Source organism: Lissotriton helveticus, chromosome 6 (genome assembly GCF_964261635.1).
Source record: "Lissotriton helveticus chromosome 6, aLisHel1.1, whole genome shotgun sequence".
NCBI lineage: Eukaryota > Metazoa > Chordata > Amphibia > Caudata > Salamandridae > Lissotriton > Lissotriton helveticus.
Genome location: NC_136067.1, coordinates 10245005 through 10265755, shown reverse-complemented (window position 1 = coordinate 10265755; position 20751 = coordinate 10245005). Strand labels below are relative to the sequence as shown.

The 20751-nt window shown below is 48.2% G+C and overlaps 1 protein-coding gene across 1 annotated transcript in view; it reads right to left on the bottom strand.

The window, feature by feature from the left end:
- The window catches only part of PTK7 (protein tyrosine kinase 7 (inactive)), a 428597-nt gene that overhangs the window by 161635 nt on the left and 246211 nt on the right, over nt 1-20751 (bottom strand). The window contains exon 10 of the mRNA XM_078647273.1: nt 14997-15116. Coding sequence (XP_078503399.1) covers nt 14997-15116 — 120 coding nt within the window. The remainder of the gene's footprint in view (nt 1-14996; nt 15117-20751) is intronic.

The window sequence follows — 20751 nt, the reverse complement described above, 5'->3', positions numbered from 1 at the left end:
GGACTTAGTCGCGTGCCAGCCCCTTTTTGCAGGATAAAGGTAGGAACTGGCCCCCTTCCAAATTAGATCAATCTTTGAATCCTGAACCGACTTTCTACAAGAGGAACTCAAGACTCTTCCTAAGATTTCTCCCTTGTGACTAAGGAGTAGTCACCCTGCAGCAGCAGGCACCAACCAAGCATCGCGGTCTGCTGTAAGTCTCTCCTCCGGATCAAGACTGCCCAGCTCGACGAGAACCGGCTTCCCTGGCACCTCTGACCTCAACCTACATCTTCAGCCCAGCTGAGACCCGTGGGTGTGTTGAAAATGGCAATGTATATGCACATAAGCGGCATTCATTTGTGTTCACTGTACCCCTTGTTGTAAGCAGAACGGATATCGTGAAACACTGACTGTGTTATCCCGCCAGCATAGACCCATGCACACACGTACACGACAGCCATTTTAGGCACCATGGCCTCTCTGCCCGTTTATTAAACCCCCGGCACCCCTCCCCGCGCGCACTGCTCATGCATCGGCCATAAAACCCTCTCCCTCTGCGTGACCCTGCTCTAGAAGTAACACTCCTGCTTGACCCACACCCCCCCATTTCCTCCCAAGAACACCCTTCCCCTCAGCTGACGAGCCCCCCCAGCTGCACTTGGCCTTTCGACCCGGTCCCAAGTCCTAAGACCAAGCCTCGTGGATGTACCCCCCCCCTTTTCCTGCCCAGCATAACAAAACCGTGATACACCAACCGAAGTGCCCGATCTTATCGCCTGCCCAACCTTTGATCTGATCATTCCCTCCTGCCCTGGTGTCCTGTAGGAATGTCCGGCTGAGAGATCACAATCTCTTGTTACATTTAGGAGGGGAGGATGACATCTGAGCGACTGGTATGGGAATAGGCCTGAAGCTGGGATTCCAAGCATGCTTTTTCCTACTTCAAAGCGTCTTTATTGCAATAAGGAATGTTTGTGCATCATAAACATGTGTATAAAAGACGAAGCCTCAGAGAAATTTGTTAGAGCACCTCCTGAAGACACTATGCGAGTGTCCGAAATGACAGGCTGTCCTCATGAGAAATAAAACTCTGTTCTTGTTTTCCTGCTGCCAGCACCCGTCTCTTTATTTGGTAATTGTTCAAGATGGGAACTAAGAGGCGTCCTGCGCCAGCAGCCTGGGCATCAGGTGCGTTATGGGCTGACTTTTCCACAGGTGCGACGAGACGTCGAGGGACCGGCCATCATCAAGACTGCACGACGCTTGTCCAGCACGACCACCGAATGACCCTCGACTGAGTGCTTTGGGGTAAGAGAAGCCCCGACCCTGAGCAGCTCCAGCACCGAAGTTCAGCCCCCCTGCATCCAAGAGATCTGCGTGGGGCCCTTCTGCTCTTTGCTGCTCACCGCGTTGTCGAGGTCACTTGCCCGTTGGCTAGTGGCCCTTTTACGACGCTCCACGACGACAAACACTGCTGGTCTGGTTGCTCCAGACTAGCCCTTGCTCCCCTCCAACAGAGAAGCACCCTGGACCCTCCTGGTCCACTCCAGACGCCATTTTAGGTCCACCGCGTGGACCTTGCATTTGCCAAGACTGTTGCCCCCATCCTGGGTCCAGCGACGTTAGAAGCAGATACCTTCGTGGGACAGCTCGCACCTCCATCCTGGTCGCCGACAACGCCTCCTGGTCCGAGAGACTGCAGAGCCCAGCAGCGCCCACTCACCTGGTCGAGGTGACTTCGTCCGGTGCCATCCTGGTGCCCACCTAAATCACTGGCTAGTGATTCAGAACTTGGTCCCCTCTGCTTACAGGTCTTCTTCCCTGATCCAGGCTTGGATCACCACGAACTTCTTCACTGGCCGCCTGCCAGCAACTTCTTTCTTCAGGCTCCTGGTTCTTCAACGAGGGTTTCCGACGCAACTTGAACCCTATGCAGCCGCAGCCCCTGGGCTAGGTAAACTGAGTACTCCGGTGCTCCAGCATAGTCCAACACCCTAAGTGTTCGGATCCACTCTTGTTTTCGACCCACCTAGTCGGGTTCGCCCGAGAACAGTAACTTTGTGATTGCTAGTATCCATAGACTTGTTCCCGCATTATGCGTGAGAGTTCCCACTCTGTACACGGCGTCCCTAGGCCTCCTGCTTCTAATCCAAGGGGTCAGCATTGTAGGCCTAGCATTTCTACAGTCTAGAAAAGTATTACTTACCTGCTAGTAACTTCGCATTCCACTTCTTGTGTATATGGTTTTTCGTGCCCCTCGGGCATTTGTGTAAATTGTGCGACTTTCAGTAATTCTTTAAGAGTTTTGTTGTGTGCTTAGCTCCCTGTCTCATAAAGAGCCAGGGTAGACTTGTTATAAATAAATATACTTTATTTTTGATAACAACTTGTGTGGTGTCCTTTCACTTGGTGTTCAAAGGGTAATGTGATGGTAAAACAGCTGGCTTAACACGCCCTCTAGAGTCTTAGCCTTAGACTGCTCGTATCCATGCTACTAGGATAGCTGGTCTATAAGGTTGACTTACAACCAATCATCAATAAGGGTTGTCTGGACTGATACATAGTGATCACTAGAATAGTGAGCACTGCATATCAGGCCAACTTCTCACAAGAACCAGACTCATTTAAATGTTTTCGCAAACCTATTAGTACACTATGTAGAAACTATGGAAATAGAAGACTGCTATGTCTGCATGAAGCTACCTACTTCTGTAGCTGAAGGCGTGACTTACCATCACCTGCCCCTGACCTATGGAATTTCTTGTAGCATTTTAGCTAGTTTGTTTTATAAAAGAGGACCATTACAGTACTATTACTCTAACAATGACGTGATCTTTTCTGAACTTCCTATACGTGGGAATCTGAATCCTGTACATACCAAAAGTGACGTTATACGTTATATGGGAGAATATTTTCTGACTATAGGTACTATAGACTTAAATGAAGCACACAGATACAACTTAACCTGTTCATTGCATGAACAAGAGAAAATATTTTTAAACATGGCAGAGAAAAGAAGGGAGAGTTTCCAAAGAAAGGCAAATGACAAAAGACAGAAAACTCCAAAATGGGCTGAGAACATGGAGAGCACCCCAAGTGGTGGGGCGGGTCCTGCCTTGTTGCTGGATTTCGAAAAGAAAGGGAAACTCGGTCTTCACCGCTAGAAGACTAGTTATTATAATAACATTTTCATTGGTTCCAGTCAATGTGAGCACAATTACAAGGTAATTGGAGGTTGGGGATTCAAAAATGGGTCAGAGCCTGTGTTTCCTGGGATTTATTATATATGTGAAGACAAGGCTTATTTCAAATTGCTGGATCACTGGTATGGAAGCTGCTATTTTGGCATTGTCTTCCCGAAAATATACCATGTGAATGAAATGTCTGGAAGCAATGAAAACACTAATGGCTTAGTGCGTAGTAAAAGAGAAAGTGTAGGTGAAATAATGGGTAGTATTTTTAGTGCACTGATACCTGGAGTGGGAGTGGTTCTGAACACACACAGAATTTGCAAATTGTCCACAATAGTGGATGTGCTGTCTACTGACACAGTTCATGGATTCCTGTTGGTCAATACAGAAATGGTTGCGATCAGATCAATGGTTTTGCAGAACAGACTTGCTCTTGACACCTTATTAGCAAAAGAGGGCGGAGTCTGCCGGATGTTGAAGGCGCAACATTGTTGCACTTACATTCCGGACAAAAGTGTGCAGCTCAAAAGATATGTGAAAAACATTACTAATTTGGAAAAGGAACTTAAAACCACTCGAGGTTGACAGTGCCTGGAAGAGACTGGTTGATGGTCTCTCCAATGTAGGTCATTGGTTTCCTAGCTTAGGTAAAAGCTTATTGTTTAAGGTACTGATGCCAATTGGAGTGATAGGGTTTATCTTATTTTTCATATTCGTCTGTTGCAAATGTCACAAACACACAAAGAAATACACTTTGAATAGAAGAGGTGTGAAACAAGGTGTGGATGAGCTTGAATTGGAAGAATTGAATAATCAGATTTACAAAAGGGTGAAAAATTTTCACCCTACCAAAACGAGAAAGAGAAACTGAATCGCCTGTTGGAGGAAATTGAGATGTACAAAGTGTGAAAGTTGGCATCTGGTTCCATTATTTGGTGATGATAATAAATATCATCAAAGAGGGGATTGATAGAGCAAGGTTTCGCATCGCGACTTGCTCTAGTCATGAACCTCGAATCTGTTGTAACACCATAAATAAATTGTATGTATTACTAATCTCTTTATTTTTATAATACATGTATATTAGAGAAGCTTGCCTATGTGTTTCACTAATACGAATAACTCTCGTACTTTAAAATGGCCGCTGCTTGCATTTTGATTCTGCGCATGCGTTAGGCATAATCACGTGACGTGACGCAGTCACATTTTGGAGGGAAAGGGTGCGCATGCGTAATAGCCATAAAATGGCCGCGCTTACTAGTAACGAGGTGAAGCTTACCCCGCTGCTCTTGTGATTTTGTCTGTTGCACTTACCCATAAATGCATAGTATATTTTTATGATAAGAAACCTGAAGTCCAAAAACATGAGATGTAATACATTCATTTATTTCTATGTTTTAATTTGTTTTCGCTTACTTTTCATGTATCATCGGTACGGAGGAGTGATGAGGGTTTTGAGGCCATCTTGAAGCGCGGTACTGCGCAGGACCAGAAGTAGCGAGGTGCCTTTGACAAAGCGCCAAGAGAAGGAACGCAGCCAATGTGTGCCTGGGAAGATGCACCTTCACCCAGCTATGAAACTGAAAATGTTCTTTACTCGATACATTTGTATACTTTCCTATTGTATTCCGTGCGACTTCTCATGGGAACCCCAATCTTGCTAGGCGGTACCTTGCAATGCAAAATAGGTCTTACAATAGTCTGTTCTGATTGGTGTGTTAACCAAATCCTACCTTAGGACCAATCGAAATTGGGGATTCTGACACTTTGCAACATTTGGGGGGGTGGTACACTGTCCCAAAACAGTATATCTAGCCTAGGTTCACCTAGGGAATTTGTCCGACTTGTCTGAATAGCTGACCTGTCACTGACCCAACGCACTCAATAGGTGACTTGATACAGAGGTGCTGCGGAGCACTCTGTCCGAATTGACCATAGACTCTGAAGGTTTTACTGAACCTTAAGTGCTGGCGGAGCACTTTGCTGGGGAATTCGCTGACCCAATCGGGGTCCTGATCGATAGCTGCAGAGAGGGTGGAGCGCTGGCGTTGCTTCCAAACTGCGGGTGCTGGTCGTATCCTGGTGGTCCTGTCCTGATCCTAATCTGGTTTTCCTGTCCTGTCCTGGGGTGTCCATTCTGCACCTGCTGTCCCATTGAGGGTTATCCTTACTTGAGGGTTTTCCTGTCCTTAACTGACCCGTGGCCAGGGTTGGTTTTCACACCAGTCTAGGTAAATATCGCTCTGAAACTCTTAAAACTGCACCTTTCTATTCTTCTGTCTTTGCTTCAATAAAGACATACCTTTTGCATATGATAATTCTTCATGCTTTTTCGCAACTATCGCAGATCATAAAAGTCATTCGCATTTAATTTCATAGCGTGTTCCTATGTTACCCTACCTTTTAGAAATCATTTTCTCCATTGTAGTTTGTAATTTCCTGATGTGGTCTCTAATCTTCTCTCATAAAACTGACTAAAAGTAACTCTGATTTTTAGCGTGTTCACTTTGCCCTTATTATAATTTGTTTAGGATTCCAAAAAGTACCCTAGTTATGTTCATGGAATATACCCTATAGCTAAAATTTTACCATAGCTTGCTCATTTATAAATGTCCATTCTAGTATTACCAATATTCTCTTCCCCACTTAGCGTGTTCCCTGTCGTACTAGCATTTAAAACATAAATGATTTCCCTTTTTGTTCTTCTGTATAGTTATATATTCTTTACAAATTTGATTTTAGACTGTCTCCTTGTAATGGAGTGTATATTCTAAAAGATTGAATTTCTAAGATAAATCTTTTTAAAACTTCCAGTTGTCCGTGGTCATTTCATGAAAAAGCAAAGTTTATATGTTGGGTTTGTATTTTTCCTTCCTTTCCTTTTACAGCTAGCTCCCTGACCCATCGTGGTCATAGGTACCCGTATCGGTGGATGGTAAGTCGGGTACACTAGGAAATAGTAGAAAGGGACTCACAATTATTGGTAGTAGATTGTAAGGTCATCTGATCAATGTAGATGGTGAATTAAAATATATGGGCCCGAGACCGAAGTGGTGAAAATATTGGTCGGGTGACCTGCGATCTCTATCAGCTGTACCTGCTGAGCAGATCCGCCATCTGATTGTCCTTGCCCGGGAGGTGTTCCGCCATGAGGAAGATGTTCCTCTGAATGGCCCACTTCCACATGCTCTGAGCCAGATGAGACAACTGTGGAGAGTGTGTACCTCCCTGCTTTTGATTATAGTACATGGCTGTCATGTTGTCCGTTCGGATCAACACGACTTTGTTGCACAGGTGTACCTTGAATGCCTTCATTGCCATGAAGATTGCCATCAGTTCTAGGTAGTTGATGTGCATCTTCTTTTGCTGCGTTGTCCATAGTCCCTCCACCGTGTAGTGGAGTACATGAGCTCCCCATCCCTGGAGAGATGCGTCCGTTGTCATGATAATCTGTGGTACAGGCTCCTGGAACGGTCGGCCCTTGCAAAGGTTGTGTGGATTCCACCAATGCAGAGAGTTGTATGCCCGACCGGTCACCAACACTAGGTCTTTCAACTGTCCATGAGCCTGAGTCCACTGGTGCGCCAAGCACTCTTGAAGCGGATGCATATGTAATCTCGCGTGCGGGACTATGAAGATGCAGGAGGCCATCATGCCTATCAACTGCATGAACACTCTCGCTGGAAGCGAGTGTTGTGGTCTGAACTTCTGGATCAGCGACTGAATGCGGTCGATCCTCACAGAATTTGGCTGAGCTGTGGCTGCCAGAGTATTTATCGTAGCGCCCAGATACTGCCGCACATGGGCTGGCTGAATGTGCGACTTTGGATAATTGAGTGAGAATTCCAGATTGTGAAGAAGGTGAATGGTGTAGGACATGTTTGCGGCGCACTGCTGGGCTGACTTTGCTTGGACAAGCCAGTCGTCCAGATAAGGGTAGACATGAACGTTTTGTCTCCTGAGGTGCGCCGCCACTGTCGCCAGGCATTTTGTGAACACCCTGGGTGCTGTGGTCACTCCGAAAGGGAGGACCTTGAATTGATAATGCTGATTCTGAATGGTGAATCTGAGGTATTTTCTGTGTGATGGATGAAGTGGAATGTGAAAATATGCATCCTTGAGATCTAATGTTGCGAGGAAATCTCCCTGATTGAGCAACGGAAGAACCTGCTGCAGCGTGAGCATGTGGAAGTGTTCTGAGAGAATGTACTGGTTTAGGGGCCTGAGATCCAGTATGGGTCTGAGGGACCCATCCTTTTTCGGGATTAGGAAGTACAGGGAGTACACTCCTGATCCCCTGTCCTCCACCGGCACCAGCTCTATTGCCCCTTTTTGCAGCATGACAAGAACCTCTTGCTGCAATAAGTGCAAATGCTCTGTTGACATAGGACGGTGCCTTGGTGGGATGTTGGGTGGAGTGAACGTCAACTCCAGACAATAACCGTACTGGATAAGTTTTCTGACCCACCTGTCTGTCGTGATGGATTTCCAGACTGGCAGAAACTGCTGGAGTCTCCCCCCGACAGGTGTTGTATGGTCGGGGGGCAGTGACAAGGCGTCACGGTTTGTTGGTGGCGGAGGTTCTGGAGTGGTTGTTTCCATGACCTTTGCCCTTGGTGCTGTTGCCACGATAGCCGCCTCTATTCTGCTTATTGTAGGAGGTCTGCGTCCCACTTTTAGTGTACTGTGTTTGCTGGGACATCTGGCCTCTGGAAACACCTCTATTGCCTGAGCGACGAAAGGTACTACCCCTGAACTGTTGGGACTGGAGAGCCCCCATGGACTTTGCAGTCTCGGTGTCTTTCTTTATCTTCTCTAAGGTGGTATCTACCTCGGGACCAAATAACCTATCTGGGTTTACTGGCTGATTGAGGATGGTAGTTTGTATCTCCGGCTTGAAACCGGAGATCCTTAGCCAGGCCTGACGTCTTAACATGACACTGGTGTTAATGGCTCTTGCCGCGGTGTCCGCCACGTCCAGTGCACACTTAATTGAAGCGTTGGAGATGAGCTTCCCTTCCTGAATAAGCATCTCAGCTGCCTCCTTATACTGATCTGGAAGATGTTGTAACAGGGTCTCTAGTGTGTCATAGTGTGCCCTGTCATATCTGGCCAGGAGTGCCTGAGTGTTAGAGATACGCCAGATATTGGCCGCTTGAGCCGCCACCCTCTTCCCTGATGCCTCCAGCACTTTAGATTCCTTGTCTGGGGGAGGAGCATCACCAGTTGTCTGCGAGTTTGCCCTCTTCCGAGCATTAGAAACGACCAGAGAGTCTAACGGCAACTGGCCTTTGATGTAGGTGGGGTCGCCAGGCGCCGGCCTATATTTATTCTCAATCCTAGGGTTGATCACCCTGGCTCGTGTGGGTTCTTTAAAAATATCTGTAGCATGTTTCAGAACCCCTTTTAGCATGGGGAGAGTCTTGACCGTCTTTTCTGCTGTGGAAAAGGTATCAAAGAGGAAGTCCACTTCGATGGGGTCAGCATGCAGCTGAACGTCGTGGTTTTTAGCCGCCCTTTCAATTAGAGCATTAAATTCCGTCGAATCCTCAGTGGGAGAGGTCTTGACGTTGTAGACCTGAGGGTCCTGGGCAGTTTGCTGATCCCCTGGGTCACCTGCATCTGCCCAGGAGTCTCGTTGATCCTCAGGATCAGTGTTGGCAGGAAAGCTAAACTCCTCGTCTTCACCTTCACCTTCACCACCCTCCACATCCGAATAAGTGGGTGAGGGTGTAGCCACTCGTGGAGTCCGTGGAGCAAGAGGCTCCACCAGAACTGGGGATTCTGCAGCAGGCTTTTTGTGCTTCAAAGGAATCGTGTAGGACTCCAAAGGCTGGGTTGCCGTGATCTTCCTCTTGTAGAGGGTAAGTTTCCCGGTGTCGGCGTCGATATAGTGCTCCGACTGATCCTCCACTGAGGGTTGTCGAGGTTTCAAGCTCCCAAGGGACTGAGAAGGCTTGGACGGCGTAGACACTGGGATGGGCACTTCGGTGACCGACCGTGGTGCGAAGGCCTTCGGTGCTACCTTCGGCGGACTGGCGTAGAAGACTTTGGCGTTGTGGCAGCTGGCTTTGCGGTGGAAGCGTCCTTCTGTGCGGCCGCGGAAGCCTTGGTCCTGATGCGTTGGAGAGAATCCGACACCTGCTTTGTAAAGGATTCGTTCGACCCGACAGACGTCTTCGGTCCACCAGCGAGTGAAGACTCGAGCGTCGATGCCTTCTGTTTCTCCGGCCGAGGTACAGGATCAGCCCTCTTCGGCGCGCTGTGCCCTCCTTCCGTGCTGACGGCACCGACGTTTTCGTGTCGGTGGCCTTGACTACTGGGTGCGGGGCCCCAGTCTTCAGTTCGACGCCCTTGGTTGATTTTGGCTCGACGCCTTTGACCAACTTCGACTCGGTGCTCTTGACCGACTTCGGCTCGGCGCCCTTGACAGACTTCGGTTCGGCGCTCTTGGTCGACTTCCCCGGGTCGACAGCCTTCTTCGGCTTCGGCTGCCCCGACGTATCGAAAGACGAGGAGGCGGCCGGAGGGACAGACATCTTCTGTTTCGACGGCGTCTCTATTAGTTTCGATTTCGTCGACACCGAAGGTTACAGTTTCGGTTTCGTTTTGAGTAACGTCGGCTCCGCAGAAGTGTCCGTAGCCGGGCCCGTAGGCGAGGCCGTGGATCTGGGTGGAAGGTCTTGGGTAAGGCCGTGTGGCGATCCCTCGACCTGAACCTTAGTAATCGTTCGTTCGGGGCTTAGCTCTTCACATGAGCTATCTTCCGTGGCCCCGTAGGCCTCACGGTCGTCTCCTACCCAGTCGACGACGACTTCTGCCTCGACCACCTCGACGTCTGCGTCGTATTCGTAGTCGATCTCCTCCGCCAGAGGGGAAATCTGCATATGTATTGTATTGCAACTTATATAGCGCACGTATCACCCGAAGGTATCAAGGCGCTTGCTTAGGGAACCCGTCCTGGTATTCCCCTGTGAGATACCCCTGCAGGGTATCCACAAGGTGAAAGCCAGGCATCCCGCCGCGAGGGGCCGTAGTGGAGATTAAGCAAGCTATTGCCCAGAGTCGCAGAGTGTGACCCCGTGAGTCGAGTAGGCACCGGAGCGAGAATTGTCGAGTCCGTGGAATATTTGAGCCCGAGACCCGCCGAGGCGGGGAATCGAACCCTGGTCCACGGCCGATCTCATCTTCCGGGTCTGCCGCCTCTAACCACTGAGCCACGCTTCTCCACATATGAACTTCCTGTTCGTCTGCTTCTTCTCTCTCGAAGATGTCCACCGGTGCCGGGGCCGATTGCCAGGTCTCTTGGCGCGCCACGCGCCGAAGTCGAATCATTTTCTTCGATCGAAACCTGGAACAAGCCATACAGTTGGCTTCATCGTGGTCCGGCGACAGGCACTTGTTGCACACAGGGTGGACGTCGATGTGGGGGTACTTAGATCCGCACACGGGACATTTCTTGAACGGACTCCGTTCCATGATGTGTCGTCGAAAGTCTTGCTGTGTCGACTGGGCCTCGAGCACCGAAGAGTTACGCGACTCCTCTGGACATCTGACTCGGGAACTGAGCCGGAACAGAGCTGGGCACCGACCGCAAAACAAAACCGACGGTATAGGGAAAGGCCTTCGGGCCTTTAGAAAAGTCTATATCGATTCCGAACTGGAGATGTCGAATATACATCCGAACCCAATGGCGAAAAAAAACAATCTGGGGATGGAGTCGATGCCCATGCACACTGTAGTCCAGGGGAGGAGCCACCTATCTCGTGATACTTCGAAGACTCTTCCAGGACAACAATGTGCAATCATCCGGACCCAACACTAGGCGGCGATCTATGCTATAGATATGAATTCAGCAGCCCACATGCCTCGAACACGGGTTCCTCAAAGAGGGGCAGACCGAAGCCTACAAAGAGCTGCTTCGCTTCCTAAATGATGTTGTACATGCAATGCAGTGTAAAAGGGCCCTCTAACCTCTAATATGTTTGAGGCCTTTCAGCAACCAATTCAGATTGGTGGGAGAAACTTGGCAAGTTAGCAGTTTAACTGACTTGGAACGGAGAGACAAACATTAAACAAGGAGAACACAAGGCTATCTCTAAAGACGGCTCAATCTTTGTGCACTACAAGCTTTCGCCCGTTAACGCTTGGAGTCCACTAACTATACAAGCTGAAGTTATACAAAGGCCACCTTCCAAGAAAGGAACAACTTCAAGCAAGAGTGTATAAACCGCAAAGCTTCTGTAACAAAATCTCCTTGAAATGAACCAAAAAAATGTGAAAGCTAGAAAATGGCTTCAACAAGTACACAGACTATGCCCCCAATCCCCCCAACAGAAGAACAACCAACGGAGGTGAAAGTAATCTGCGACCACTACATGCTTTCAACGCCCCTCTCAAAAAACTATTTCTCAATGTTATCAACGCAAGGAAACCATCAGCACCGCCTTCAGAGCAAGCATCTCCAGGAATCTTTGTTAATGTTCAGCAGTGCAGCAACAGCCCTCTCCGCAGGTGCTCCCGTCCAGATCTTGTGCAGTGAAGTTGGGCTGCCTGGGGTACAACCCTTGCGCTTCCCACATGGTGCTCATGAAACGGCTCTGGTCACGGCTGTAGAAGGGGAAATCGCTGGATCGCTTCTGCACATGAGCAGCGACCAGACAGGTGTGCAGCCGTTCTCAACTCACTGAGGGAAGCCTCTTGGTAGAGCTTTCACCCCCTAGACCTCGCTCCCTCGATCTCGGTCCTCTTCCTCACAGGGTACACTGGTCTTGGCGAGTAGGCAGGCACTGGGCAGCTGCTCTTGGATTCCCTGGGTGAAAAGCCCTCTCCCTGCAAGGAGACTAGCAGGCCTTCGCCTCCAATCCGGGTCACAGCTTGAAGTGTCACAGAGCTTACCCTTCTCGCACAGCAGTCTGTCGGCTTGGCAGATGAAAGGCGAGGGGTGTCAACCTCCTCCTCTGATAGTCCTTTTCAAGACACCAACTGTGCTTTAGGGTCCGATACTGACGTTTTATGTTGGGTTCTGCTTTGTTTCAAGTGTACACTGTACCTTTTCTTCTTTCCTCTTGAAAAGCTGTCCATCACAGCAGGGATGGCTCGGAGGTTGATAGACCCACAACACCGTTCATGGGAGTGACCAGAGTTCTCAGCTGGATGTCCACCACAGTGATATGTGCATCAAAAAGTTATCCCAACCCCCAGCTCTACCCCCTTTATGATTCCCTTATCAGCCCGATCTCCTTCCTGAGATGTGTCCAGGCCCCTTCATTTGGGTTCTCTCTCAATCACAGAGCACCCTTGTGAAGTGGAAAGGGGGAGTCTCTTCCTCCTTTCCTCCAGTGTGTGTCCCACCCAGCTGACAGACATACAGCAATCCACAATTCTGTGGTGGTGGGTGGAAGGGGGCGATTTCTCTATTCCGCCTATTTTCAACAGACAGAACTGGGATTCCAAGAATTGAACCCAGCTTCCTCCATACAAGGCACACGTGCACCCCGTGTACATCCACAGCACACATACTCTGCAGTACTGTTACCTCCATGCATTGCGCCACTACGGACACACATACATTCAGGACATACATTCTCTGTGTGCACCGTTAAGCACTGTAGCTTTTATGTACTGTAACAGGATGTGCTATTTGCCACCCACACACTCACCATAAGCACACTGCACAACACTTCACATTCTTGTATTGTACTTCACGCAAAAGTACAGCACATGCTTCCATTGTGCACGCACTACGCAGCACACTATCTCATGTAATGTGCTCTCCAGAGGCATACATACACTCAGCACATGCACTAATCCCTACACAGTACTGCTCAGCGTTTGTACTGTAACCTTCCCAGGCACACAGACAACCAACACAGAGTCACTACTCCTGCATGCACAGCACTCTACCACGTACCTGATGTAGGCCAAGGGTGAGTTAAGGGCACAGGAGCAGAACGTTTAAAAGGTGGGTACGCCTGCAGGCCACACTCTAGTGACAGAGTGAAAAGGACCTGTGCACTTCCACTCAGCACTACAAGTATGCTGTTATCACCCCATTCTTTGGCTTAGCTTCTGGTGAAGGCGATAGCCTTTCACCACTATGAGAATAGGGGCCCTGGGAATCCTCTCGGCCAGACAAGACCACAGTCAGGCTGTGAGACAGGCCTTTGTCATGACGCACACGCATGATTCGTGTTTAACTATGACACAAAAATAAGCATTAGGGATCCAGACAACAGTACAGTTGAGCACTCAGGACAGGGGTACATGTCTTATCATAAGGAGTACTTTTCCGCCCAACAGTCCGCACTGAGGACACTTTTAGAATTTGAATCCAACCCTTTCGTTCATGGAGTATGGTTCTTCGAATGCACTGGAGGGCTATGCCTTTTCAGCAGTCGAGTACATTTTTCAGCATCTTTGTTGCAACTTCTAAATCTGATGATGTCATGTCGTCAACATCTGATTCACATTACGCCCACTGAACATTATCGGTTTCCACGACTAGGCTAAAATGTTCGTCATCTAACAACCTCAATTCCTTATCGAAGCACTGCCTGGCTTGTGTCATGGCATACTGTCTCAGCACTGTTTCTCTTAAGTCTTTACAGTCCTTGGTAGAATGTGACAAGAGCTCAACACTTTTAAAATGGCAGATCCATTAGAAGGCTCAGATTTGGCATGTGTGTCCTTTTGTGCAAACTTGTGGCAGTTGGGGCAAAGTCTAAAATGCATTGCGTTCCATCCTACCCACGAGTTCCAAAAGAGAGCGAGATGTACATCAGACTGCTGAAATATATTATCCAACCCTCCCATGGTCCAAATACCACAGAAAGAAGAAGTCTCCTTCAAGTGTACGGCCTCGGTCCCAGCATCTTGTGTTCTGACCCTCAACTTCCATCTTTCTTTTTGGTGCCTATGTGCACTGCCGTGATTCCGCCACCCTCACCCATCATCGTCTGTCCAGCACCCAATGCACCTCAAATCTTGGTCCTGTTGCTCATGTTCCAAAGACGTAGGGCATCAAACGTCCACATTTTGCTTTCCAATACAAGTGGCAGGGAAAACGGCTACGTACAGGGACATTATGTGTCCATGGTCAACGCCACTGTGAGATTCCTGCTATACAAAAAGGAAACCTTTTAAATAAGTTTGAATCACTTTCCAATCCCAATCGCTAGATGACAGAATAATGCACAGCGTGTGAGTCTACACGAGATGTGTGCCGCAAACAAGGACCGAAGAAAAAAAAGACAGCAAAACATAAGAAAGAAAAACAGCCACAAATAATAGAGCAGAGATTCCCTTGTAACTGGGGATCCAATATGATGCAGAAAAATGAAGAATTAAAGGGGAACTCGGGCACACCTCACTAAAGTGTTTCTGAAGATCCTGGAGGGGGCTGGTCAAATAAAATATTAAAAGGTAAGTGTCGAGGGAATGATTCTGGATGTTGAAAATACTAAAGTATACTGAAGAGTGGAAGAAGGGGGGCATCCAGAAGTAAACATAAGAGGCAGCAAAATTCATGTCAGCATACCAAGTAATTAAATGTGAGAAGCCGATGGTGTGTGCACAAAATGCGGTGGCCGTAGTGGTTACGAATGCACAAAATGACTTCAAGACACTAACCTGGCTAGAGGAGGAATTCTGAAAGTTCTTACAAGGTGTTACAATTGTTCAAGGCCATATTACCCAGACAGAAAAAATAAAAAAAATGAAATTCACTCCATCTTCCAGCAGCCACCATCATCGGACACTTTAGCAAGATACATGGGATGCTACTCCTACATGAAAATACCACTTTATCAAACAGATACTCACCTGCCTTCATCCACTGAATTGTAGGCTTTTCCCGGCCTGTGGCCGAGCACACCACAGTCACCTCTTTATCAAACTCCATGCACTGCAGGGGCTGAGGGGGCGGCGTGAACTTCAGTTTCTCTGAAAGGAACAGGACTCTGGTTACTGCAAGTCCTACAAGGCAACCTTACATGACACCGCAGAAAGACCTTTGTAAATGTAAACCTCTACACGCTGGGATATGAGAGGAGGGTTTGACAAGCTGTGGGGTGGTAATTCATCTACTCTCTGGGGCTCTGATCTTGGAAGGGAACATGTGCCATGTGCAGGTAGTGTTACATTTCACTCAGTCATAGGGGACCCCTTATGGCCCTCTTCCAACTCCCCCTTCCCCAATTAGAGAAAGGGTCCTGTTAGAGACTGTAGGGTGAATTATGAATGACAGAAGTTTTGCAGAAAAGTGACATTTATTGACAAGTGAATGATGCAGCCAAGTATAAGGAGAACACCTTGGGACTGAGAACATGGCCAGTTCTGCAGTCAATATTAAGAGGTGACACACAGACTTCAACTGTTGTAAATTGTCCCTTTTTGGGTGCTCTATCCCCCAGTTTATTTTTTTTAGGACTCACCTGAAGAAATCTTGCATTCTCATACTGGGACAGTGCTATCCTGTGCCCAGTGTATGTGGTATGACCCCTAAGCATGTCAAATATTGCTTAAAACCCGACTGGCACATTTAACTTTCCTACAGTAGCTGGTGCATAAATACACCCAGGCCAAAGGTTCACGGCCATTTGTGGACGGCAGCACCCATTGTGCCAGCCTCTATAGTTGTAGAGGAAAGATGGCACCATATTGAACCCTGCGGCACAGCACCCTTTTGACGAGTAGGAGAACCTAATTTTAATTATTAAATAAGTCACACCTAAACTCAACTTGCTGCCCACAAGCTCGGATGCATAATATTTGAGAGTGGACCATGTGCGACATCGCAAACATGTTCCACCCGTGACTACATCTACAACGCCATGGCCAATGTTCAGACAGGAGCTGGCGCACAGGGCAAGTACAAGTATACATTATACACTTTAATCTTTAACCTTTGACCTGTACCAGCTACAGGCTCCATTAAAAGAGCTCTTTTATACAGTTAATAAAAAGACAATCTATTGGTAAAGGCAGACTTTTATTCAATATATGCTCAATGTATCTTTCAGGATGTTACCGTTACCATGCCTGAAGCTTCTGGAGGCTAGGTACATTAGCTCTCTGGGAGCTGTGCAGCCGTGCTTGGGCTGGAAGGTGTGTGAAAGAGCTGGGATCATTGCTCCCAGAGCAGAGATCACGGGCTGGGAGAGCTCAAGAGTGTTCTTCCCATTGCAGACAGACACACTGGGGTGGCCCAGAAAGTTAGTTTACATTCAAGGGCCCACCCTGCCACAAGGAAATGTTAGCGGACACCTGGAAAGGCCCAGCTTTTGTCCCCTTCTCAGGCTAGCACAGGGTGTATCCAATCACGGCTCTCACAGTCGGCCTCAAATTGTTCCTCGGTTTTGGGACCATTCAATATTGTTGGTAATTGCAATTTTTGGCTCTATTGTAACTTAAATCTTTAAAAATTGATATCTCTAGTTCCCTTTAATGGAATATTGTCATTTTGGTCTTATTTAACTTATAAACGTTTTATTTTAAAACTGGTTGAGGAGTATTGTGTTTTGGGAGACTTTTTCTACTGTGAATGCACAGTCGAGCACGCTCCCAGGGATTGAGCACAGGTTAATTTTAGTTGTGTGACACCTAGAAGGTGGTGGTGGTCTCAGTTTGTTTGAGGTTAACACTTGTCCACCACAAATAATCCACTTTCGTATATGAATTGCTTTGAACGAGCCCTGCTCAGAAAGTAGCATTATAGCTCGTGGCTCCATTTGCACAGTCCTATAGCTGTGGTCCATGATAGGAATCGAATAGTTTTCTTACCTGTCGGTATAGTTTTGCAGCTTGAAGATCTTTCTGGATTCACTACGACTCTTGGGCGCCATCTTCGGATTCTTTTTTCCGTGTTTGTTCTGTTTCCGAAGTTATGGCAATGTTCCATTAAGTAATTTTCTGCTTTTAACCTTTAAGGTGTTTTGTTTTAGTATTTGTCTCTGTTTTAACCACCTTTTCTCTCTCCAGCCTCATCTTTCTGGCGGAGGTGGGTGGGTTCGCTAGTGAATCCAGAAAGATCTTCAACCTGCAAAACTATACGGACAGGTAAGAAAACTATTCGTTTTGCAGCGTGACTCTTTCTGGATTCACTATGCTGTACATAGACTTTGTAGCGGTTTCTCATGTTTGTGGCGGCTGGGTGGAAGATGAGCGTTGGTTGTTGAATATGTGTTGAAGCACCTTTTGTCCGACTTGTGCTTCCCTGTTCATCTGTATATCCACGCAGTAGTGCTTCGTGAACGTGTGCACCGAAGCCCATGTTGCCGCCAGGCATATGTCTTGTATGGGTGTGTTAGCCAGGAAGGCTATTGTAGCGCCCTTCTTCCTAGTGGAGTGGGCACGTGTCCCCTCTGCTAGTTCTTGTCCTGCTCGCTTGTGGCAGAGCTGTATTGTTTGTGCGATCCATCGTGCAATGGTCTCTTTGGTTACTGCTTTTCCCATGAAACTGTTGGCGAATGACACCAAGAACTGTTTTGTTTTCCTGTGTCCCTTCGTTCTCTCAATGTAGTGCATGACTGCCCTTCTGGCATCCAGGGTGTGCAGAGCTCGCTCTGCGCTAGTGGCTGGTTTTTGGAAAAAACTCGGTATTTGTATAGACTGGTTCATGTGGAACTTGGACACCACCTTTGGCATGAAGTGTGGGTCTGTTCTCATCACAACCCTATCATTGTGTATTTGTATGTAGGGTTCTTGTAGCGTTAGTGCCTGAAGTTCGCTTACTCTGCGTAAGGACGTTATTGCAACCAGGAAAGCTGTTTTCATTGTTAGCATCTCTAGGGAGGCTTTGTGAAGTGATTCAAAAGGCTCTTTCATGAGTTCCGTTAGGACTATGTTCAAGTTCCATGCAGGTGGCGGCACATGCTTGGGTGGTGCGATCCTCTTCGCTCCTTCCAGGAATCTTGTCACCACTTGTGATGTGAAAAAACTCTTGCACGTTTTTCCTCTTGTGTAAGCGACTATCGCTGCCAAGTGAACTCTTAACGAGGTTCCTCTCCAGCAGGTGCGTGAGGTACTTCAGCACTGTGGAGTCCTTCATTTTATTGTGAAGCTTTTCTCTTCTGCACCACATTGTGAATCTTTTCCACTTCGCAACATAGCACTTCCGAGTGCTGGGTTTTCGTGCCTCCCGAAGAACCCTCAGGGTGCTTTCTGGTAGTTTTAAATGTGCAAACTCTATGTCCTCAGGAGCCATGCCACCAGGCTCAGGCTCTCTGGTTCTGGGTGCAGCACTTCTCCGTTCTGCATGGAGAGAAGGTCTTTTCTTTTGCGAATCTGTGGGGTGCACACTGTCATCTCCATGATCTGCGAGTACCATGTCTGCCTGGCCCACTGTGGTGCGACCAGTATCAGGGTCATGTTGCTCGTTCTGCATTTGCTGAGCACTCTGTGCATCAGCGGTATCGGGGGAAAAGCGTAAGCAAATGTCCTGGACCAATCTATCCATAGGGCATTCCCCAGGGATCCCTCCTTGGGCTGTCTGGATGCGAAGTTTTGGCACTTTGCATTCTGGCGTGTGGCAAAAAGGTCCACCGATGGTGTTCCCCATCTGTCGAACAGCCACCTTCTCTCTTGTGCATTGATGCCAATTGACTGTCTGCTGAGCTAATCTGCTTGTACGTTGTCCTTCCCTGGTAGGTGTATGGCTAGCAGGTCTATCTTGAGTGGGATGGCCCATCTCCATACCTCCTGTGCTAGCTTTGAAAGCATGGCTGACTGTGTCCCACCCTGCTTGTTGATGTAGAACATCGCGGTGGTGTTGTCTGTTTGTAGCAATACCGTGTGCTTGTACAGCCTCGTTTGGAAAGCTTTCAATGCAAGGAAGATGGTCTTCAACTCCAGGTAATTGATGTGCTTGGTTGCATCTGCTGGTATCCACAGTCCTCTCACTTTGAGTTCCTCTATGTGAGCGCCCCATCCCTTCAGGGATGCGTCTGTGGTGATGGTCACTGTTGGTGTTGGGGGCGTTAGAGGCTTTCCCCATGTTATGTTCTCCATGTTCCACCATGTCATTTCCTTCTGCACTGCGTGCGTTACAACCACTAGATCTTCCCAACGGCCTGTAGCTTGTGATCATTGCCCCTGTAGCCATTCTTGAATGGATCTCATGTGGAGCCGTACATTGGGTACCAGGTGGATGCATGATGCCATCATGCCCATGATCTTGCTTGCAGTCCTCACTGTCCGAGCTTGCCCCTTCTGGTAGAGCCGCGTTTCTTTCACTAGCGCTCTCGCCCTCTTCTCGCTGGGGACCACCTTGCCCTGCAAGGTGTTGATCTGTGCTCCCAGGAAAATCTTCACTTGTTCCGGTTCCATTGAGGATTTCTTCCAATGGATGGAAAACCCCAGGTTTATGAGCGTGTTCGTCACTGTTTGTGCGTGCCGCTTGTATCTCTGGTATGAGTTTGCTTTTACTAGCCAGTCGTCCAGGTAAGGGTATACGTGTATTCCCTGCCTTCGTAGGTGCGCTGCGAGTGCTGCGAGGCACTTTGTGAAGACCCTTGGTGCTGACTTTAGTCCGAAGGCTAATGTCGTGAACTGGTAGTGGCTTTCTCCGACGGTGAACCTGAGCATATGCTTGTGCTTTCTGTTCATTAGGATGTGCAGGTAGGCGTCTTTGAGGTCTATTGTGACCATGAAGTCCCCGATCTGCAATTGCGGGAGCACCTCTTGCAGGGAGGTCATTTTGAACTTTTGCGTTCTTATGAATTTGTTCAGGAACCTTAGGTCCAGAATGGGTCTCATTGTTTCGTCTACTTTTGGTACCAGGAAGTACGTGGCGTATACACCTTTGTTCCTTTCCCTGAAGGGTACTGGTTCTATGGCCTGCTTCTGCAGGAGCTCCTTTGCTTCTTCCTGAAGACGCTCTAGTTGTTTGTTTGCTAGTGGTCTTCTTTTTGGTTTTCTGCTTGTTGGCCTCCACTCCAACTCTACGCAGTATCCGAATTGGATGATGTTGAGAATCCATTTGTCTGATGTGATTTCTCTCCATTTTTGGAGGTAAAATCTTAATCTTCCTCCCACTGGTGTTATGTGGTCGTAGGTGATTAGTTTGTGTAACACTTGATCCCTCTGTACGTGCTGCACCCTGGGATTTTTTCTGTGGGTGGGCACACGGAGTTTTTTGAAGTCACTTAGAGGCGGGCTGCTGACCCCCTCTTTTATTCTGTCCACGTCCATTTCCTCTCCCTCGAAAGGACTGGCCTCTTGGCTGGTACTGCCAGGACTGCTTATGCTGATCATGCTGAACTTGCGAGTCTGTCTGGTGCGTTTGTTGGAAAGCCTGGTGTGATGTACCTGGCTGGTTTCCACCTCTGCCTCCGGGCCTCCGTGACGGGGCACCCCTTTTGCCACCTCTGAACTGCACTGCTTCCATGGACCTTGCCGTTTCGTTATCCTTTTTCAGTTGGCTGAGCTTCTCGTCAACTGGTGCTCCAAACAAGGTTTCGCCGTTGAACGGTGTGTTCAGGATGCTGTGCTGCACCTCGGGCTTGAAACCTGAAATCCTGAGCCAGGCGTTGCTCCTCTCAGTGATGCCCATCATGAGCCTGCTGGAGGTGTCTGCTCC